Source organism: Squalius cephalus, assembly GCF_949319135.1.
Source record: "Squalius cephalus genome assembly, chromosome: 9".
NCBI classification, from domain to species: domain Eukaryota; kingdom Metazoa; phylum Chordata; class Actinopteri; order Cypriniformes; family Leuciscidae; genus Squalius; species Squalius cephalus.
Window position 1 is genome coordinate 2,397,038 of NC_137130.1, and position 23,982 is coordinate 2,421,019.

Sequence of the window (23,982 nt, forward strand, 5' to 3'; positions counted from 1 at the left end):
TCCCAGCGGTAAAGTTTGGCCCTCTCCTTCAACAACATCTCCTCTTCGTTCTCCTCAACCGATGGTAGATCCACCTCGAAAGAAGCAATGACATAATAAACCAATGAATACATGCCGTGCTTTACAGTGAATTTAGAACATGTTAGGCACGTCAACCATCACTATCCGATTTATAATGAAAATGCGTGTTAAGAAAAACTATATTACTAGGATATTTGGCTGTTTATTAGTACTTATAAAGCACATTATTCTGCATGATCATATTCTACATCCCTTAATCTAAACTTAACAACTACCTTACTAACTATTAATAAGCTGTAATTAGGAGTTTATTGAGGCAAAAGTCACAGTTAATAGTGAGAATTGGACCCTAAACTAAAGTGTGACGATACACACTAAAACTGGAATAAAAATAAATGAATCCTAAGTAGCAATATTTAAATATTTTATTTGAGTGATACTAATAATTACACATTTAATTTAAATTACTAATAAATTAATACATTTGAATAAGAATAAAATAAACTTTGATTTAAATAAATAACTAAAACAAAAACATTTGATTAAAATTAATTATGGCTGTCAAATCGATTAATCGCGATTAATCGCATCTAACAAAAGTTTGTGGTTATATAATAGGTGTCTACACACACACACACACACACACACACACACACATATATATATATATATATATATATATATATATATATATATATATATATTACACACACACATATAATGTATATTTATATTTATATATATATATATATATATATATATATATATATATATATATATATATATATATATTAGGGCTGTCAAACGATTAATCGCGATTAATCGCATCCAAAATAAAAGTTTGTGTTTACATAATTTATGTCTGTGTACGGAGTATAATTATTTTCTATATATAAATACACACACATGCATATATATATTTAAGAAAATGTGTTATTTATATAGAAAATATTTATATATAATATAAATTATATATAATATAAATATATATACACAGTATATACATGCAAATATTTCTTAAATATATACATGCATGTGTGTGTATTTATATATAGAAAATAATTATACACCGTACACACACATATATTATGTAAAACAAACTTTTATTTTGGATGCGATTAATCGCGATTAATCGTTTGACAGCCCTAATATATGACAGACACACATATATACACAAACTTTTATATTAGATGCGATTAATTGCGATTAATCGATTTAACAGCACTAAAATAAATTAACTAATAAAATGAAACTAATTAAAATGTTGTTGTTTTTTATTAAAATTAAACACAAGCCTTGAGAGAAACCAGTCTAAACACAACAAACATTTGTATGAAAAGTGTTTGTACACAATAGAATCACATTCTGTGTAAAATGCCCTTTATAATTTCTGTACGTTACAGAGAAACAACTACACAAAAACATGGTACTTTTACAACAACTTCCTCAAGTATTATTTCAATACACTTTTACTCAGGCAAAGCTCAAAGGGAAGTGATATCTACATGTATAGGAGCTTCATCATCATCATCATCACAGTCCTCTTCCTCTCCGCCAATTTGCGTCTCTGTTGCATCTCCAGCATTTTCCCGGGGAAGATTTGCATCTATAGAAATAAACAAGACTTTATTTTTTAACATAGAAAAACAAGACTGCAAATATTGGAAGCAGCCGATGACATCAGAGCCTTAATGATGATTTAATGATGACGGTTTATATCTGTGGGGTGACATAAAGGTGTGCATTTGTGGCAGTATTTAATCCAACTGGGATTCACTGCAACCAGAACAACCTACTATGACCAGCGGATGAATCTCCTTGGATGGACAGATCAGGATACAACTTTCCTTTCAAAGATTTCACTGCCTCCTCAAAATCTTCATCTGAATAAGAAAAAGACTTTAATTAATGGCTTGAGCTAAAAACATTTAAAAATAAAATAAAAACAGAAGATATTGTGAGTTCTGTTTTCCTGATGCTGTTAATTATTAACTTTCCCAGAACACTGCAAAAAATCCGCAGTATTTCCGTCTTATTTTCCTGTACAAATATCGAAACATTCTTATATTGTTTTCTAAAACATTTGTCAAAATGAAGTGAGTTTGTGCTTAAAACATGAAAAATATCTGCCAATGGGGGCAGAAAAATAAGTTTAATGACCTCACTGGCAGATATTTGTTCTTGTTTTAAGTAAAAACTCATGCATTATAACCTTAATATTATACATTATATGCATTACAGGCCATAATTAATGCATTCAAAATTAATGCATTATACACGTTATACAAAGCTTTAAGTGCTACCAAATATTTATATTACAGTCAAGATTTGCCTAAATAGTTCAGTCTTAAAATGATAATTCCAAAGGGTCAAAAGGGAAAAAAAGTACATTTCAGCTTTTTTATTATTTTTATTAATATTTGTATGGTCTATGCATATGATCCCCCAAACAAATCACCTCAGATTTATTCTTTCCAAATACACAGTAGCTTTTCAATCATCTGGTGGAAATTCCAGTTTTTTTAGATAGCAATTTTTCTAAGCAGTTTTTTTGCAATATCATACCCTAGTTAAATCAAGTAAATATGTCCTTGAAATAACAGTTGCAGGTTGTGGGAGAGTAATAACAATAGCTATGATTGCCTTAGCAATGCAACTAAGTATGCAGAAATGATTAAGGAATCCCCTTCTTGACATAGCCTATAAAACACTTAACGTAGCTTAATGGACTAATTACAGTGATATAAAAGACCAAACTCGCAGGCAAGCAGATGGACTCAGAATAACGCGCAAAGTTTAATGCTGAACGTTTCCCAGTGATAAAGTTGGCATAAAGTTGGCTTGACGTTGGACATTCGCACATTTAGGGACCGTCTCTAAAGTGTATACTAACTTCAATAGCATTTGAATAGAACGACTTACAGTCAAAAAAACAACTGTAAAGTGTTCATGTAGTGTCAGGCATAATGCGCACCCTTTGGATTTTTGATATTTATTCAAATAAATAAAAGTTTGCTATTGAAGTTAGAAACGTGTATGCCAATGTTGTATGCAACTTTGGAGACGGTCCCTAAATGTGCGAATGTCCAATGTCAAGCCAATTTTACATTTATTAGGCTACATTTAGTCATTTATTTAGCAGACGCTTTTATCCAAAGCGATTTACAGTTAAACTAACAATAGGAGGACAACAATATGCAAGTGCTATGACTCTTCCCAGTTTTAACTAATGCAATACACGTAGGCATAGCCTAATACTATACTATAATATACTATATACATATATATATATAGAGAGAGAGAGAGAGAGAGAGAGAGAGAGAGAGAGAGAGAGAGAGAGAGAGAGAGAGAGAGAGAGAGAGAGAGAGAGAAGAAAGTGTTAGTATTGATCAAGTGTTGATTTTATGCCCCTATATCACGAAACGCTCTGCATGAAACTTTGCGCGTTACGTTCATATTCTTAGTCCATCTAGCCTATATAGTAGCCTACAGCCTACATCCCCAGTAAGGTGCGAGTTTGGTCTTTTATATCAGGGGTTCCCAAACTTTTTCATTCTAGGACCCACCTAGACAAGTATAATCAATCTCAAGACCCACTTGCACTGGTGCTACCAACTTTCTCAGTTGGTCGCACCAGCATGATTTGGTTGCACCTTTTTTTTTTTTTTGCTACATGCTATGGGATTAATCAATGCATGCTGATGGTCTTAATCTGCATACCCTAGTTTTGCACTGATGTAAAAAGACTGACAGTGACAAGCCTTCATGTTAGCAAAATATTTTAAACTTTTAACTCTTAAATTAAAACAAAAAACAAAAAAAACATGTATGTTCTTTAATTTTTGATTATAATTTTACCGTCTTCACATAGGGATGGGAAATGATAAGATTTTATCAACAATAATAATGCCACTGACGATTCTGCTTATCGATCCGAATCTTTAACGATTCTCTTATCGATTATTGATAGCACTGTGTGTGGAAAAATGTGGTCATATGCTTTTCAAAAAAAACAAAAAAACAAGGGGTAAGCTTAAGCTTAAACTGTACTTTTATGTAATTTATGTAATAAATAGAACCTTGTAAAGTGTTACTGATTAGTTATACACCGATTCAGACGTCTCCTGAGTTCACTGTTGGAAAGATCAGTTGTTTTAACCATTCATTAAAATGAATCGTTCAAAGGAGTCATTAGTTCGCGAATTGGACGTGTGCGCGTTGTGTGATTATCCCAGCAGTTAGGACATGGACATCCAAGATTTGTGTCAACACAGAAAACATTTCATCACTGGATCATTTTTTTCTTTAATTAAAGTGTTGTTTTATGTCAGCTGAATGTCTGGGACGCTTTTCAGAGAAGATAAGGCAACAACTTATTTAGCACAATTCACACCCAATGGTAATTAAGAAGAAAACAATCTCCGAATGCTCCACATGAAACTTTGGTCTTCCGACCTTTTACCACCGTGTCGATTTATTTTGATTAATATGTGCGAGGGAGAGAGAGCAAGACAGCGCCTAGTTTGGAGACGGTGAAGTCTTGTTTACTTTTTCGCCTGGCTCCGAAGAGAGAGAGAGAGCGCGCGCGACCTCTCTCTCTCTCTGCTCGTTCTTTCAGTTAAACATGCACTGCGACTCTGTCACATATGCGCAGCAGTTCATCTATTAGGCTACTCACCGATCAAATAAGACTTTGGCGGGACAAAAAATCACTTTGGCGGGCGCTAAAACTCACTTAAAAGTCGTTTGGTCATTAATCGGACTGGTTTTGTTTCACTCATCGTAACGTAAATTTAGCTGCAGGTAAGTGCCTTTGCGCGACTGTTGAGTTATATGTTCTCATTAAACATATAATTTATATTTTGTTATGTAGCTTGCTGTTATTTTATTTATTGTTTAGATTATACCAACTGTTGTATTGTATCATATGCCAAAAATGTGCAAGAGTTCATTGTGCGCATGTGTGAACAAACGGGACTTTTATTTTGACTCAAGTTGTTGAATGTAAAACTCAGTACTGAGTACTTAGTACGTGTTGCTGCTCCCTCGGGCGCTGATGTTATACCAGCGCGTTGAGATGTAAACGAACAAAATAAATAATACTAAGAAGTTTTATCTGGATTTTCTTTAATGGATGGATGACAAAAACATATTGCACATAGACATGACGGAGAGAAATGAAACCTTAACAGGTTATGGGCCCAGGCGCGCCAATGCTACAGGAGGAAGATGGCAGAGGTTAGTTTTCGACGGAGACGAAAACAACTACGAACTATGGGAAGTAAAATTTCTTGGCCATCTGAGAATAATGGGTTTAAAAGAAACAATACTGTCTACCGGGGATATAGACGAGGAAACAAATGAGGAGTGCTACGCTGAATTAATCCAGTTTCTCGATGATAAAAGCCTGTCACTGGTGATGCGGGAGGCGACTGATGACGGCAGGAAAGCTCTGCAAATACTTCGAAGTCACTACGCCAGTCAGGGTAAGCCTCGAATTATCGCCCTATACACTGAACTAACTTCGTTAAAGAAGGAATCTGACGAGACGATAACAGACTACATTATCCGAGCTGAGAAAGCGGTGACTTCCCTAAGAAACGCAAAAGAAGTAATAAGTGACGGACTGATAATAGCTATGATCCTAAAGGGCCTGCCAGATTCCTACAAACCTTTTGCTATCCATACTACACAGAGTAGTGAAGAATTGACTTTTTCCCAGTTCAAAAGCAAACTAAGAAGCTACGAAGAGACAGAAAAATTTGATGATAAACCCAAATCTGACAATGTGATGAAAGTGCACATAGCATCCGTGACCTGCTACGGATGTGGAAACCGCGGTCATATTGCGCGCGATTGCCGCCAAAAAGGCGTACCTAAGTGGTGCAGCTACCATAGAAGTTCAACACATAGTGATGAGACATGCCGCCGGAGAAAGGACGGACACAAAGATGAAGCAAAACAGGCTGCGGAAAAACAAGAGGAGCATGAGAAAGAACAAACATTTGTGTTCAAAGTAAGTCAGACATTTCTTCCAGATAATATTACGAAAAATGGACTAATGGTAGACTGTGGAGCAACATCCCACATCTTAACAGACAAGAACAATTTCACAAAATTTGACGAGAGTTTCGACCCAAAGTCACACTACATGGAGCTGGCGGATGGAGCCAGGATGAACAACGTGGCATTAAAGCGGGGCGACGCAGAGGTGTTACTGCTGGACGTGGAAGGGAAATGCGTCAGGATCACTCTAAAGAAGGCCTTGTTCATACCATCATACCCACAGAGCATCATCTCCGTTCAAGCTGCTACAACAGACGGGGCCAAGGTGATCTTCCAGGAAGGACAGAATGAACTGATAAGCAAGGATGGAGCTGTGTTCCGCATAGAAGAGCACGAGAGACTGTACTATCTGAAAACGGTAAATAACAACAAACAATGTGTTGATGCATCAGTTACAGATATGATGTCCAGGGACAAAGTCAGTCTAACTTGTGATGTTAAAACATGGCATGAGATCATGGGACATTGTAATGTTAGTGATGTGTTGAAATTACCTGAAGTGGTTGAGGGTATGAAAATCACGGGTAATACCAAATTAGACTGTAATGTTTGTACTGAGGGAAAGTTCATCAACAGCAGAAATAGGAAAACTGACACAAAAGCTGGTGAGGCCCTAGACTTGGTACATACTGACTTAGCAGGTCCCATTGAACCAACTTCTCAAGATGGATATAAGTATGCAATTTCATTCACAGATGATTTTTCAGGGGCAGTATCTGTTTACTTCCTTAAGAACAAGAGTGACACTACTCTAGCGACAGAGAAGTTCCTTGCAGACAGTGCACCATACGGTAGAGTCAAATGCATAAGATCAGACAATGGCACAGAATACACAAGCAATGCATTTCAGTCACTTTTACGAGAAAATGGTATAAGACATGATACATCATCCCCGTACTCCCCTCATCAAAATGGTACAGCTGAGAGACAATGGCGAACCATCTTTGAAATGGGAAGGTGTCTGCTAATAGAGAAGGGATTACCAAAGGTTCTGTGGCCTTATGCTGTCCAAACTGCAACTCACATCCGAAACAGATGCTATAATGACAGAATTAAGAATACTCCATACTTCATGTTGACAGGAAGAAAGCCAGACCTTTCTAAAATGTGGGTTTTTGGATCAGAATGCTATGCGTACAAACACAATCATAAGAAACTGGATCCTAGATGTGAGAAGGGAATATTTGTGGGGTATAGTAAAAATAGCCCAGCTTATCTGATATACAATCCACAGACAGAAAAGGTGTCAAAACATAGATTGGTGAAATTCATTAGGAAGAGCAGTGCTGAACAGCAGACACAAACCGATGAAGATTTCTTAGAAATACAATACAGAGACAGGACACAGGATAGTAAGAACAGTGGTGATGCCCCACAAAGTGAGGAAAGCACAGAGAACAGGGTCCTAAATGGAGACATGGAGAGTATTGATACAGACAATACAGAGGTGTCAGAACATGATGGAACTATAGAAAAAGTAGACACAGAAGACAACAAAAACAGTACAGGTCCAACAGCCACGGCTAGTCAAAAACATTACCACTCAAAAAGAGAAAAGAGAGCCCCAAAGTATTTACAAGATTATCTGACATACTCCAAAGATGACGTAACCAATGTGAGTGTTGATTATTGTTACAGGGCAGTGTGTGGGGTCCCCCAAACCTATAGAGAGGCCCTTATGTCACCTGAGGCTCCCGGATGGGAACATGCTATGAAGGAAGAGATGGACTCACTTAAAGAAAATGACACATTTGAATTGACAACTCTACCAGAGGGCAGAAAGACAGTGGGGGGAAGATGGGTATATGCCCTTAAAGAAAATGCAGAAACAGGAAAAATCTTCAAGGCTAGGTATGTTGCAAAAGGATACAACCAAACTGAAGGCATAGACTACCATGAGACATTTGCTCCTACAGCAAATCTCACCTCAGTACGGGCATTAATGCAGATAGCTGCTCAGAACAATTTCTTAGTTCATCAGATGGACGTCAAAACTGCATACTTACATGCTCCAATAGAGGAAGACATATACTTAGATCAACCAGAGGGTTTTGAAGAGACATCTGACATAGGAGACAAGTTAGTATGCAAGTTGAAAAAATCTCTGTATGGTCTAAAACAGTCTGGAAGAAACTGGTACGAACTTTTAAATGATCATTTGGAACAAAACAACTTTGAGAGAAATCAGTCTGATCACTGTGTGTATAGAAAGCAGATTGAAAATGAGACAATCATAGTGATCATCTGGGTAGATGATTTGATAATTGCAGCAAGCAGTGAGGATCAGCTCAACAGTTTTAAAGAAATAATGAAGTCCAAATTTAACATGAAGGATCTAGGGAAAATATCTTATTTTTTGGGGATTCAGTTTGAGCAAAAAGAGGGAGAAATTAAAATGAATCAGAAAAGGTACATTCTCAAAATGCTTGAAAGGTTTGGAATGTCAAACTGTAAACCAAAAGCTACCCCAAGTGAGTTAAAAGTGGAGTGTAATAGGAATGAGGAAGAAAACAACAACGAGATTGAGAACCCCAAAGAATACCGTGAACTTGTTGGAAGCTTGATCTATGCAATGACCTGTACTAGACCAGACATTAGCTGGATAGTCAGTAAACTGTCACAAACCCTTGCAAAGCCTAAAACACATGACTTAGTAGCTGCTAAACATGTCCTGAGATACCTAAAAGGTACAGCTGACTACGAGCTGTGTTTCAAGAAAACAGACAAGACTTTAAGTCTAATAGCATTCAGTGATTCTGATTGGGCATCTTCTGTAGAAGATAGGCGTAGCATTTCAGGATACTGTTTCAGCCTGACAGAACAAGGCCCTGCTATCTCATGGAAGTCTAAGAAACAGCCGACAGTGGCACTGTCGACCTGCGAAGCCGAATACATTGGTCTAGCAAACACTACTCAGGAAAGCATGTACCTAACTCAACTGCTAAATGGCATGGACAGTAGTGTTTACACTTGCACCACGATGTATGGTGATAATCAGGGGGCCATTGCACTGAGTAAAAATCCAGTGAATAGATCTAGAACTAAACACATTGATGTGAAATATCACTTTATCCGTGATGCTGTCAGTAAGGGAAGAATACATATTGTGTACTGCCCAACAGAAGACATGGTAGCAGACATTTTGACAAAATCTGTTTCAAAAATTAAAATTCTAAAGTTCAAAGGTTTTCTGTTTGGGAACTAAATATTTGTGATGACATTGTGCATGGCTTAAGATGATGAGAACAAGTGGGGGTGTTGAGTTATATGTTCTCATTAAACATATAATTTATATTTTGTTATGTAGCTTGCTGTTATTTTATTTATTGTTTAGATTATACCAACTGTTGTATTGTATCATATGCCAAAAATGTGCAAGAGTTCATTGTGCGCATGTGTGAACAAACGGGACTTTTATTTTGACTCAAGTTGTTGAATGTAAAACTCAGTACTGAGTACTTAGTACGTGTTGCTGCTCCCTCGGGCGCTGATGTTATACCAGCGCGTTGAGATGTAAACGAACAAAATAAATAATACTAAGAAGTTTTATCTGGATTTTCTTTAATGGATGGATGACAAAAACATATTGCACATAGACATGACGGAGAGAAATGAAACCTTAACAGCGACCCACATTTTCTCACTGCGTGACCCACAAGTGGGTCGCGACCCACAGTTTGAAAACCACTGTTTTATATCACTGTATTAGTCCATAAGCTACGTTAAGCGTTTTGTCCCGACGGAAGGGGAATCCTCGAGTAGGCTATGAGGTATCGAGGGAAACCGATCATAGAGAAAGCTGATGACATGTAGGCTACACAGGGAAAGTAACAATGAAGTTATTGAATGAAACATAAACACAGCTTTTGTGTCTTTATCATCTTTTCCGCATATATACTGACACAGATAATCATTTTCATTTTATGAATGAATGGCTTGCTCTAACTGTTGCTCTGTCTTCGTCAACAACAAGCGCTTTTGCACCTCCTGCTGGTGAGGTCGACTAACAGCAGATGAAGAGTATGCTCGGTAATCTACTGCTTTTCCTGCAGTTCCTTTGAATTTACTGTCGAATTTGAGCCACTGAATTTGTGGAAGCGAATTTGCAAAGCGAAATAAAATGGACCTAAAATTGCCTGTTGAATATTATAGGTTGTATTTTTTAAAAAGTTTGAATATTTTGGAAGTGAAATATGAAAGGTGAATATGGATTATTGAATTTTTAATAATGAAAATGTGTTTGAAACTAATTGAAATATTCACAGCTTAAATATTCAACCATGTTGAATTTCAGCCCATAAAAATGCAAGCCCTAAAAATACAATGCATTAAAATGCAAGCATGGTTAATGCAATGCCTATTTTTTTTTTTCAAGTAGAGCAATTCAACAGGCTTTTTGTTTCAAAAACATTTGACATTATTTTACTTCCATACAGTCTGGTATTATCATGATAAGCAATTATCTCTGTGGTTAAAACATTTAAACACAGCACGCCACAGGAAAAGTGTTCAAAAACATTGCATCCAACAACAAATATTTCTATTGATTGAATTTGAATATAAAAAATGTTGTAACTTCTCAGTAATATTTCATGTTTAAGTGTTTAACTCCATTAATTTGAATGGCATATTTAATCTAAATGTTTATATCAGAAGTAAAACATAGTTTAAATCATTATTTTATTTATTTAAACTGGTATTTACGTCAGTTTCACTAAACGGCCCAACGCACTCGCTGGCGCGTACATTTAAGAAGGGATGGATTTTTGCTTCAAGTGATAGGCTTGGTGAGTGAAAGTATATTTGTATTATCTTTCTGTATATGTTTAATTTTCTTTAGATTTTCTGTCTAAAAGTGACCAAAAAGACACTTAACTCCAGCTCACCATCGGTGTCGCCAAACTACTCCGTCTCCAAAACGTTCGTACGCATGGGTCAGAGTTTGCGTGCAGGTGCGCAAATTTTCCCAAGTTTGTTTTTATAAATCACAACTTATGTGTCGGAAGTGGCGTACCCCTCTTTCAGGGCCTGTTTTGTGCGTACGCAACGGTTATAAATGAGGGCCCTGGGGTCCGTTCTTCGTACGTCGCTAACTCAGTTAGCTGGATTTGATTGTTGGCGATTTGGCATGATCTTGGATTGTTTGGTTCTTCGACGCTCATCCTGGACTTGCTGTCATAGTAACAGGTGCGCAAACTTAAACCTGCTCGGGAGCAGGTTTATTTCATGTTAACAGGATTAGACCGCGGCTTCATAAGCGGAGCTGATACGGGAAGTCCAGCGCAGCGCGATAGTGCACTTTCTGAGATATATATTTTTTTCTCGTGATTCGTGAGATTGTCGTTTTTTGTGGCTTTTATGTTTAAAAAACAGTTTTAGTTTTGTTATTTTTTTTGGCATTTCCAAGCCACTTAAGACCCAATGTTGTAAAGCAGTTTTTTTTTTTTTTTTAGGCTATCATCATTTTTTATGAAGATCATACAATCATGACCATGCCGATTACAGATATGTCACTCAGGCTTCACTAACGTTATTGGTACCATAGACTGACTATAGGCTACCATAGACTGCCATCAAGGCCTCAGTGAAGGGGATTATGTGAACAGAAAAGGGGATTCACAATGTAAATGTGCAGCCCAGTTACTATTGTGATTCTTAATATTCCAGATTAGTAATATTATATCAAATAAAAAAAGGCAGTTGACTAAAATCTTCCATATCACAAATGTGAAAGCAAAATGGCCAGGATCTGTGCATGACTTAAAGGGGGGGGTACAATGGTGTTTCATGTATTCAGAGTTGTTTACAGTGTTAAAGAGATAGATTCTCATGCTAAACATGGGCAAAGTTTTAAAAAAAATATTTTGGACGAATAACGGAGAATTTCTATGCTGAAAATCTTACTTCCGGGTTGGTACAAGTTTCGACTGGGTTTTTTTAGATCGTGGCTCTAATGACGTAGATCAGAGTGGAACTCCTTATATGAGCATTTCTCTCGGAAAAGCTCACCCGCGAGCACGTCGACTAGAGGAGAGCGAGACCGCGCACATCAACGCGCTTCAACAGGAAATCATCGGCAGCGCTGCATAGGATTTGTTCAAGAATGTCTCCAAAAAAGTGTGTTTTTGGATGTAAGGGGAAAGCTTACCGTGTCCAGTTTTCCAAAGAACCCAGTGTTACAGGAACAGTGGATGCAGTTTGTTTTTCCGGGGCAGCAACGGAGTGCGGTTGTGTGTTCTGATCGTTTCAGTGACGAATGTTTTATTAACAAGGCTCAGGTCGACGCTGGATTTGCAAATCGTTTGCTATTAAAACGTGGAGCGGTCCCAGTGATAAAAGACCCCATTCATGTAAGTACAACTGGATCAGATTTCTGTCTTTTGCTGGAAATCAAGCACTACCGCTTGACTCTATAGCTCCGCCTCCAGGACCTCGGCTTTTTCCGGAGAGAATCGGAAAGCTGTATTTTTCTTTTCTAAATATAATAAAACTAAACACTTTTTTGAGATATTAAGGATGCACTACTACTCTATAGGTACTCAAGATTAACATGAGATTAGGTGAAACTGTGCATGTTATGTACCCTTTAATTATTATTTAATTCCTTTAATTAGAATTTTCAGAGATTCACATTTATGCATATTATTTGAAAGTGGTAAGAAAAGTTCCACAATTAAATATCAAGCTCACTGTATTACATACACTTATGCTGATCCTAACAGAACTGCATTTTTTCATAGGTGATTATGACATGTTCCTGCAGACAGGTGTTTTATGACCCCATTCCCTGACCCAAACCAGTTACAATGCAGCTCTAGCCAGAACAAGGGCACACAATGAAATGAACTTTGGCTAACTAAAGGGAAGATTTCAGTGTCTGAAAAGTCTGAGGGTTGCACACCTGACAGGGCCTGTGACATTGTTGCATGTGTCATATTACACAACATTGCCCAAAAAACAAAAAACACTTTTCATTAAATGTTTAATAAAAGACAAATATGCTTAGTTCCTTGAGCTTTATTTCAGTTATTCTTTGTAAAGAAAAGCCAGTGATCAAATGCCTGCAACAACAGATATTAGACACATGCCTCATGCAACAAATAAAAAGGTAAAGTTGTCTATCCACTGCCCACCTGTAGGCCTATGTCTCCTCTGTCTGTGCAGACTCTTCTGTAGGCCTTTCTGTAGATGTGGAATTCTGCAACTTATATTGCAGCCATAAAGCATACAAGTATAAATGAAGTAAAGTTATTTATGCACTTGCAGGTAGGCTAGTTCCTCCATATGACAGTTATCTGAGAGGGTTTATTCACTGTCCAGTGCAATGGAAACAAATGGACATTACAAAGTCTTATTCTTTCTTTCCTTTGGAAAGTTAGAAAATGTCCACTTACTGCACATATTTCAGCCACATATTTCTTTTTTGGGAACAGATACAAGTGTTGGTGTACAGTATGTAAAAGTGCACAAAAGAGGAAAACACAGTGTCATTACAATGAACTACACTGGGGAAAAATGTGATCAATAACTCATGACAAAATATTTTTACATTAACATAAGTTTATCAGTTTTCACTTTCACAAGTCAAAGCAATTCATCATTACTCAAGATTTAACAGTTGAAATGACTATACGGCCTTAATTTAATGCAGCAAAAATTATTTTACAGTGTAGGCTACTAAGATCTTTTCTATTTTTTTCTCAGCCTTTTTCTTGGTTGCTTTTATAAACAGAACACCATTTATTTAGCAGTGCCTTTTATAAAAGAGACTATAATATAAAAAAAAATACCATTATGTAGAATATTTTTGTACTTCACTTTTATTTGTTCCCATGTTCTAGTGTGGTGACTCTGACATTACAATGCACAAAGTAATTATGCAATTATTAAAATAAAAAAATATAGGCTAATAAGTGATAAAAACATCTAACATGGCCATTTCTAACGGATTTAAATTGTCTGCTACTTTTTGCCATCCCTCTCTCCTGGCTTTTGCAGACTTTGAGGTGTTCCCTGGCGTTTTGATTAAACATTAAAATCCCGAATAAACTTCGACTATTAGTTCTTGCTCTGCTGAGGAGAAAAACTGAGCGCGCTCTTTGGCCACACTGAGCAGCCAATAGCAGCGTTGCTGATCAATGTTTCTACTATCGATACATATCCCCTTTTAACCAGCGCATGAACGCGCAATTATCTCAGATAACTCAATCCAGCGATACTAATCATATCCGGCAAGTGTGTTCGAAGAACCGAGTTAGCCAGATCATGATTCGCACGATGATATCATCTTAGATGTGTCATTTGATCTCGGATGTAATAAGCAACGTACGAAGAACGGGCCCCTGGTCTTTTCACGATCAGATGGCTATCCGATCTGAGAAAACGCATGAAGTGGCCAGGTGTAAACAGCCCCAGAATGTCTGTATTTGTTTTGGTCTGTTTGATCCCGCCAGTTGCCAATTTACCCAATCGCTACTGTTATTACTCTCCCACAACCTGCAACTGTTATTTCAAGGACATATTTACTTGATTTAACTAGGGTATAATATTGCAAAAAAAAAAGTTATTCTATAGAATAACTGTAGAAATGTTTTTCAGAGAAACAAGTATTTGAACTTAGCATGTTTCCTAAATATCTGCAAACACATTATGGTATTTTTATGCTTTGATATAGTCAAATTTTCTTTTGTCAAATCAACTTAGATAATTAATGTGGTTCAGATAACAAACTATTTTGAGTTTATCAAACCAATCTCCTTCATTGTATAACTCAAATATTTAATTTCAATGAACTCAAAATTTGAAGGCAACCAAGTTACTTACTTTTTTAAGTTAAACCACCAATAATTTTTTACAGTGTGGAAGCAGCCACCAAAAATAAGTAAGAAACAAGTTCTTAATTCAGCAAATATGAAGGATTACAGACGCTCACCTGTTTCTGGAGCACTGGATGCAGAGGCCACTGCTTCTTCAAAGATTTCCCTGAAGGCATCGGCCGACTCCTGCAGTCTAAACCGCACCGCTATCGTCTGATCCACGCCTCCTCCGTCAGCGAAGTCCAAGGCGTTCCACGTCCACGCCTTCTCGCTCGCTTTCATTGGCTTGAGCTTCATATTTGGAGTAATCCAGTGGTTTGCACATAATTTCAGAACCTGCTCTCTCCTCATCACGAGTCTGGCACGTCTGGGTTTATTATTTTGAAGTATTTTAAGTACGCCTACGCCTCTTTCCTTCCACTCGATCAGTTCTTTGTCGTAAAGGTATAATTTGGCTCTGTGACTGAAAACCACTTGCTCATTTTCCTCTCCAGTCGAGATCTCAATCAGATCAGGTAGTGGTACAACTGGCTCAAATGTTTCTTCTTCATCCGTGCCACTCTGATTCAGAACAGATGAGGATTTAGAGGGACCATGCTGAAAACTGAAGTTAAATGCTGGAACTGACTCCCCAAAATGGAAAATATCCTTCTGGCCAAACTGAACCGATCCACACAAGCCGCTGCCAGTTGAAAGCGGATTCCCATCAGGACTAGAAGTAGATGTGGCTTCATTTGTCACCAGGCTGATATCACAGTTCCTCTGCTCATCTTTTTTACCAAACGCTGGAGTTGCAGACAGTTTCACAGATCCTCCAATAGGAGACAAAACTGAGGAGGAAAACAAATGACGTGTTTACTACATACACAGAATCTTTAAATGTAGGATTTCTCATTTTGTACACTTAAATCTGTTAAAGTCCCCCAGTTGTCAATCATTTTATCCCTTAAAACTCATCTTTGATCACCAAAATGTCATATTTAATGTCAATATTTAACTTCATGCCTTAAAATAGCTTGAATGTAACTCAACACCCTTGCCTCATTTAGTATGCGGGTTCTATGAATATGCAAATGAGCCCCGCCTCCACTCACTCACTCAGCTCAGAGATCCGCTGGTTGACGATCACACGTTGATCTGATTGGTTACAAGGTAGTTTGTGACGTCAGAAACACCAGCGATTTCAAAGCGTGTTTTTGAGACTGTCTTTGGATCACTGCAGTTTTAAGGAGAAAATACTCAGCAATGCTGTCGACTTATGAATTTACACATGCTTTATAAACACATAGACATATAAACAACATATAAACAGTTTGAAATCGCTGGCGTTTCTGACGTCACAAACTACCTTGTAACCAATCAGATCAACGTGTGATCTTCAACCAGTGGATCTCTGAGCTGAGTGAGTGAGTGGAGGCGGGGCTCATTTGCATATTTATAGAACCAAGTATACTAGATGAGTAAAGGGTGTCGAGTTACATGCAAGATATTTTAAGACATGATGTTTTTTTTTCCAAGGAAAAAACTTTAAATATGTCATTTGGTTTTTTAAAGTTTTAAAGGGGTCATATAATGGTACATGCACTTTTACAAGTTGATTGTACTGAAATGTGTGTTGGCAGTGCCTGTACACAACCATCATAAAATTATAAAAATCCATCCAGTGTTTTTTTTAAATCTTCTTATGCGTTTTCCCGTCTCAAATCAAGCCGTTCGATTTTGTGACGTCACAAAATCGACGCCCCTCCCACGATTGTTGATTGACGGCAGCGTTTCAACACAGACCCGCCCTCGTGAGCGAGCTGTCAATCATAGTCCGCTCGGACCGGCGCGGTCATTGTTGATACGTTGGAGCACTGTCTATGAGCAGAATGGCTCTAAGTGATTGTGGTGTTCTGTTCTTGGGTGTAATAACGAACACAGCATCATTTTGATGTTCCTAAATCCGAACCGCTGAAGACGCAGTTGCTGAGTTTGTTTTCGAAGGGAATATTCCCCACGATCAACGTCAATGCTTTCATGCGAATCATTTCACACACCAGACTGCTTTACAAACGAGAGTCAGTAAAGCTGGTTTTGCTAAGAAGCTGCTCCTGAAAAAAGGATCGGTACCAACTATTCGTGTTCCTGCTGCACCTCCAGAAGAAGAAGTGAGTGAGTAACGTTTTATTAACCTTTATATTAATCTTTATATTAATCTTTGCAAATCGCTAGCACGCTTCACGATGAATGCGGCTGTTTACACTCAGGGTACATTACGGCATGTTTTCTATGTACAACGTTCTCAATATAATTCATAATCCCACGTTTATAATGAACACCGCGTTATGGTTATTGTGTTATTGTGTTACGGTGTCCGCACAGAACAGAGGGGCGGGGTGAGCAAAGCTCATTATCATTTAAAGACACATGCACTCAAACGGCGTGCTGAAAACAGAGCTGTTTTTGACCAGGTAAAATGAGTGTTTTCTTACAATACTAATGAGAATTTTTAATTAAAGTATATTACAAACTTTTCATTTAGACCCTAAAGAATCATATTAGCTTGTACAAAAATGGCATTATATGACCCCTTTAAGGGATAAAATTATTGACTATTAATTATTGACAATTAAAAGGTTTATGCATGAAATTGTGAGTTATTCTGAATTTAAATTGAAAGAATGTGAGGAATGTGCTTAAATTACTAAATTACCATTTACTGATCAAATCTAGCAATTTAAAGGTAAATAAAAAAATAACAAAAAATCTCCAAAGAGAGAGAGTTGTTTCCCCTCCTCCTCAGACTCAAGGCTCGGGCTGCCAGATTGAGGACACACAACAGGAACAAGGGAAATTGACAACGGAAAGCGACGAGCCTTGCACTGTAAGTTGATGTATACGTTTGCAACGTTTGAGGCGTTTTAGGTCAGGTAGAATCTTTGATCTCTGACACAGTTCATTTGCTTTCAAAGTATACTAAATGTGTGCGTTCCGTGTCGGAATGTCTGTATTTGTTTTGGTCTGTTTGATCCCGCCAGTTGCCAATTTACCCAATCGCTACTGTTATTACTCTCCCACAACCTGCAACTGTTATTTCAAGGACATATTTGCTTGATTTAACTAGGGTATAATATTGCAAAAAAAGTTATTCTATAGAATAACTGTAGAAGTGTTTTTCAGAGAAATAAGTATTTGAACGTAGCATGTTTCCTAAATATCTGCAAACACATTATGGTATTTTTATGCTTTTGTCAAATCAACTTAGATAATTAATGTGGTTCAGATAACATACTATTTTGAGTTTCTATTTATTAAACCAACCTCCTTCATTATATTAACTCAATTTCAATGAACTAAAAATTTGAAGGCAACCAAGTTACTTACTTTTTTAAGTTAAACCACCAATAATTTTGGTGTGGAAGCAGCCACCCAAAAATAAGTAAGAAACAAGTTCTTAATTCAGCAAATATGAAGGATTACAGACGCTCACCTGTTTCTGGAGCACTGGATGCAGAGGCCACTGCTTCTTCAAAGATTTCCCTGAAGGCATCGGCCGACTCCTGCAGTCTAAACCGCACCGCTATCGTCTGATCCACGCCTCCTCCGTCAGCGAAGTCCAAGGCGTTCCACGTCCACGCCTTCTCGCTCGCTTTCATTGGCTTGAGCTTCATATTTGGAGTAATCCAGTGGTTTGCACATAATTTCAGAACCTGCTCTCTCCTCATCACGAGTCTGGCACGTCTGGGTTTATTATTTTGAAGTATTTTAAGTACGCCTACGCCTCTTTCCTTCCACTCGATCAGTTCTTTGTCGTAAAGGTATAATTTGGCTCTGTGACTGAAAACCACTTGCTCATTTTCCTCTCCAGTCGAGATCTCAATCAGATCAGGTAGTGGTACAACTGGCTCAAATGTTTCTTCTTCATCCGTGCCACTCTGATTCAGAACAGATGAGGATTTAGAGGGACCATGCTGAAAACTGAAGTTAAATGCTGGAACTGACTCCCCAAAATGGAAAATATCCTTCTGGCCAAACTGAACCGATCCACACAAGCCGCTGCCAGTTGAAAGCGGATTCCCATCAGGACTAGAAGTAGATGTGGCTTCATTTGTCACCAGGCTGATATCACAGTTCCTCTGCTCATCTTTTTTACCAAACGCTGGAGTTGCAGACAGTTTCACAGATCCTCCAATAGGAGACAAAACTGAGGAGGAAAACAAATGACGTGTTTACTACATACACAGAATCTTTAAATGTAGGATTTCTCATTTTGTACACTTAAATCTGTTAAAGTCCCCCAGTTGTCAATCATTTTATCCCTTAAAACTCATCTTTGATCACCAAAATGTCATATTTAATGTCAATATTTAACTTCATGCCTTAAAATATCTTGAATGTAACTCGACACCCTTTCCTCATTTAGTATGCGTGGTTCTATGAATATGCAAATGAGCCCCGCCTCCACTCACTCACTCAGCTCAGAGATCCACTGGTTGACGATCACACGTTGATCTGATTGGTTACAAGGTAGTTTGTGACGTCAGAAACACCAGCGATTTCAAAGCGTGTTTTTGAGACTGTCTTTGGTTCACTGCAGTTTTAAGGAGAAAATACTCAGCAATGGTGTCGACTTATGAATTTACACATGGTTTATAAACACATAGACATATAAAACAACATATAAACAATTTGAAATCGCTGGAGTTTCTGACGTCAATCGTCAACCAGTGGATCTCTGAGCTGAGTGAGTGAGTGGAGGCGGGGCTCATTTGCATATTCATAGAACCGCATATACTAAATGAGGCAAGGGTGTCGAGTTACATTCAAGATATTTTAAGGCATGACGTTTTTTTTTCGAGGGAAATAAACTTTTAAATATGTCATTTTGGTGATCAAAGATGAGTTTTAAGAGATACAATGATTGAGTACAGGAGGACTTTAACTGTCACTGTCCCACACAAACTATATATCATAGAAAAGACTCGAGTTTCCATATTTCGTGACGTGAAATAGCAAAAATTGCTTATCTTATTTTGATGAGTTGAAGTAATGTAAAATCATATGTTGTCATTGATCATATCGCAGTTTTTACAGTGTAACAGACATATGGAAAGAACTCGAAAATGGAGAATCTATCAGTTTTTCTTTATATTTAATGATGTCTTCCAACCTTTTACAGACTTGATCTTGATCTCGATCTCTGTCGTTTTGGTGACATCCATCAAACGCTCTTGCATTTTAGAAACCAGCTTCCTCACGTTGTGAAAAAAAGCATCTGGACGTTCAGAAATGCTGGAAAGATCTTCAAATCCTTCAGACGCGGATTCTTCACAGTCAGACGGGTAATTCTACAGATATATCACAAATAATGCAGAAAGAACAAAATACAAAAACGTACATTAATTCTTTAGAAACTTTGTCAATAACCTAAATTAAAAATATATATATCGAAAAGTAAATATAATCTAGTGCTTTCCTCATCAAACATTGAGGAAGTGTTGTTGTTTTATAAACTTAGTGTTTTATTAAAGTGAAAATCCAGTTTTTAATGTTGTTTATGTGTCTATGTGGTGTTTTTAATATGCTTTAAGACAAACCATGTGTAAATTCATAAGTCGACAGCATTGCTGAGTATTTCCTCCTTAAAACTGCAGTGAACCAAAGACAGTCTCAAAAACACGCTTTGAAATCGCTGGTGTTTCTGACGTCACAAACTACCTTATAACCAATCAGATCAACGTGTGATCGTCAACCAGTGGATCTCTGAGCTGAGTGAGTGAGTGGAGGACGGGGCTCATTTGCATATTCATAGAACCGCGCATACTAAATGAGGCAAGCGTCTAGAGTTACATTAAGGCATAAAGAAAAAATGTTATAATATGTAATTTCGGTGATGAAAGATGAGTTTTAAGGGATACGATCATTGACTCCAGGGGGACTTTAACGTCAGACTCTTGATCAGAATACGAGTTTGTTTTCGGAGGATCTTCACAAACCTGCAGGAAATGAATGTGATCTTCAGTGGTCATAAACTGATCAAGCTCAGACACCGTCCTCTTCATGCCAGCTATCTTCTGTTGGACTTTCTCCTGAAGTCCTTCAACGTGACTGAGTTCAGCTCTCTGCTGATCTGAGATCAGTTCCTTCACACGACAGCATGTTTTCTGAACGCAGGACACGACCTCGCTGAAGACCCGCTCGCTCTCTGTGACTGCGGTCTGTGCTGAACGCTGTTCCAGGAAGAACAACCACAAACTAAATATATTTTACATATACTGGAATCACTATGATATCACAACTTGTAATAATTGCTTTAACAAGCTCATTATTTCTGCCTAAATGAATACTTGATTAATAGCTAACTGCATGATTTGTATTTTCTTAGAACTTTACATTTCTGAAATAACATTCCGGCAAGGTTATGAAATCATAAGTTATGAACAAACGTTCTTCCAGTAACATAATATTCATATAAATGTATCTCTTTAATAATGTTCTAAAATAGTTAGCATGAAAACATTATACATCATTGATGGAATGTTTTAGTTAGATGTTTGTCTAATGTTTTTAAATGGAACTACTGGTTTCAGAATGTTTAGAGAACATTCAAAAGTAACATTAAATAGAATGTTCCCACATTATGTGAAAAAAAATATATATAAAATATATTTTATAAATTTAATGTTCCCTTAACCATGCAAAAACATTTTAAAACATTTTAAAAACTGAATGTTTAGATCCTTTAGAAAACATTCAGAAATAACATTTCCATAACTTAATGGGAAAGTTAACAAAATCAAACAAAAATATGCTTGTTAGCTGGGTATTTGCTTCTCAGATGTTTCTCCTGAAAAGAAAAATCCAAGATCTGTCTCTAGAGTTTCAGAAGACGTCTCAACAATTTCTCAAACTGTGCTCAGATTTGCCAACATCTCTCATCAAACATCTCTCATCAAACATCTCTCATCAAACATCTTTCATCAAACTCTGCAAAGAACAAATGATATGAGCTGCTTTCCACATTAATATCCACAAATATATACTCTTACTCAGATGTACTTCTCCTAAGGAATTTAAGGAGAAACATATGAGGCAAAGTGGATACATGAATCATTATAGGACTGATAACATGAGATCTGTGATCAATACTCAATAAAGCCGATCAATACTCACTCGGATCGACTCCTCAGCCTGCGTTAGCTCTTTAAAATCCTTCTCTCTGTCTTGGATGTTCTGCAGAAACTTCACACGCGTTTCCATTAACTTCCTCTGGCGACAGAAAATAGTTATATACTTTAGTTTTTAACTGCAGATAAAACCTGTAAATGCGCATTACGTTAACTTTTAGATACCAGGATTAAGATATTGGTAACACTTTACAATAAGGTTGCATTAGTTAACAACTTTAGCTAACTAAGAATGAACAATACTTCTACTTAATGTTAATTTCAACATTTACTAAATACATTATTAAAATCAAAAGTTGAATTTGTTAGTAAAAGTCGCCCTGTGGTGAAAATCCAGCTTTTAATGTTGTTTATATGTGGTGTTTTTAATATGCTTTAAGACAAATCATGTGTAAATTCATAAGTCGACAGCATTGCTGAGTATTTTCTCCTTAAAACTGCAGTGAACCAAAGACAGTCTCAAAAACACGCTTTGAAATCGCTGGTGTTTCTGACGTCACAAACTACATTGTAACCAATCAGATCAACGTGTGATCGTCAACCAGTGGATCTCTGAGCTGAGTGAGTGAGTGGAGGCGGGGCTCATTTGCATATTCATAGAACCATGTATAGTAAATAAGGTGTAGAGTTACATTCAAGCTATTCAAGAATTTTTTTCAAGGAAAAAACTTTTAAATATGTAATTTTGATTCAAATTTTGAATTTTGATCAAAGATGAGTTTTAAGGGATAAAATTATTGACTACGGGGGACTTTATTAGTTAATGCATGTGAACTAACATGAACAAACAACAAACTAACATTAACAACGATTAATAAATACTGTAACAAATGTATTGCTCATTGTTAGTTCATTAATATTAACAAATGAGAGCTTATTGTAAAGTGTCACCAGTAAAAGCCACAATAATCTGGAAGGACCTCTACCTGTCTGTCTGCTCTTTCATCAGATGCTGAGATGGTGTCGTGACTCTTGTGTTCATGTATTGCACACAGCAGACACACACACTGCTGATCAGTACGACAGAAAACATCGATGAGTTTCCCGTGCTGAGAGCAGGTTTTGCGGTGGAGATCCGTGGCTGAATCCGTCAGCTGGTGTTTCCTCCACCCGTGGAGCTCGTTGTGTTTCTCCAGGTGAGACTCGCAGTAAGAGGCGAGACAGGTGAGGCAGGATCTGATGGCTTTGCTCGTCCTCGAGGTGCAGGAGTCACAGCTCACATCTTCATCAACCTCAGCCTGTGTTCTTCTCATCTTCATCAGCTTCTCGGAAAGTTCCTTCACGTGGAGCCAGTCAATGAGAGCAGGTCTGTGGTTAAAAGTGTGTTTGCATTGAGGGCATCTGCACACATCCCGATCCCACACACCTGTAATGCAGTTCGTGCAGAAACTGTGTCCACAGGGAATAATCGCTGGATTTCTGAAGAGATCCATACAAATGGAGCATCTGAGAGATTCCCGATCGAGTGAAACTTCATCTGCCATTTTGCTGCATTAAAAAGAAACCACGAACGCTTCAGTTTCGTTTGTTTGGAAACGATGACTCAACAGGCAATTCCAGAAGGAAGGAATATTTTTTATTAGGCTACTTAAATTTACGTCTTTCTTAAATTTTTATGCAACCATCTCTATCTCTGTTGTACAGTCAGAAAACGTTTTTGCAGGCGAATATCCGACGAATATCGATCGCGAAACTAAGTTTTGAAGGCGTTTTGCTGTGCCGCTCTCAGGAAGTCTTCCTTTTAGATTAATTTGCACTAGGCCTATAGTCCGATATGCATCGGAAGTAAACGGTTTATGCAATGTCTGACACATTATCATCAGTAAAGAGATATCACGACTTGTAGTATTGTAAACATGAGGAAACCGAGGTCAGTAGGCTATTACATATACGTGCAGTGTGTATAATTT

General features: G+C 37.4%; 2 protein-coding genes across 3 annotated transcripts in view; one reads left to right on the top strand and one right to left on the bottom strand.

Moving 5' to 3' along the window:
• On the bottom strand, positions 1 to 23,838 carry LOC307164792 (uncharacterized protein). Its single transcript, XM_079881915.1, has 8 exons — positions 22,999 to 23,838; positions 22,059 to 22,154; positions 20,882 to 21,115; positions 20,056 to 20,233; positions 18,258 to 19,089; positions 1,818 to 1,904; positions 1,527 to 1,627; positions 1 to 74 (listed from the first exon to the last, which is right to left on the bottom strand). Exons 1-5 carry the CDS (start codon positions 23,554 to 23,556, stop codon positions 18,362 to 18,364), a joined length of 1,794 nt encoding a protein of 597 aa, XP_079738041.1. The 5' UTR covers positions 23,557 to 23,838; the 3' UTR covers positions 1 to 74; positions 1,527 to 1,627; positions 1,818 to 1,904; positions 18,258 to 18,361.
• The window catches only part of nms (neuromedin S), a 19,722-nt gene continuing 18,905 nt past the window's right edge, over positions 23,166 to 23,982 (top strand). Inside the window, exons 1-2 of one of the 2 annotated variants that reach the window (XM_079881919.1) lie at positions 23,166 to 23,236; positions 23,335 to 23,378. The gene's annotated coding sequence lies outside the window, so the exon portion shown is untranslated. Of the gene's footprint in view, positions 23,237 to 23,334; positions 23,379 to 23,889; positions 23,943 to 23,982 lie in introns of those variants that run through there. The other variant, XM_079881920.1, reaches the window with a different exon arrangement.

Bases quoted from the DNA above. Each gene is read 5' to 3' on its own strand.
- LOC307164792 (XM_079881915.1), bottom strand. From the start codon at position 23,556: ATGGCAGATGAAGTTTCACTCGATCGGGAATCTCTCAGATGCTCCATT. The intron at 22,155-22,998 runs GTAGAGGTCCTT...TTCTGTCGCCAG, and splicing joins ATGAAAGAGCAGACAGACAG to AGGAAGTTAATGGAAACGCG. The intron at 20,234-20,881 runs GTTTGTGAAGAT...ATATATCTGTAG, and splicing joins ATCACATTCATTTCCTGCAG to AATTACCCGTCTGACTGTGA.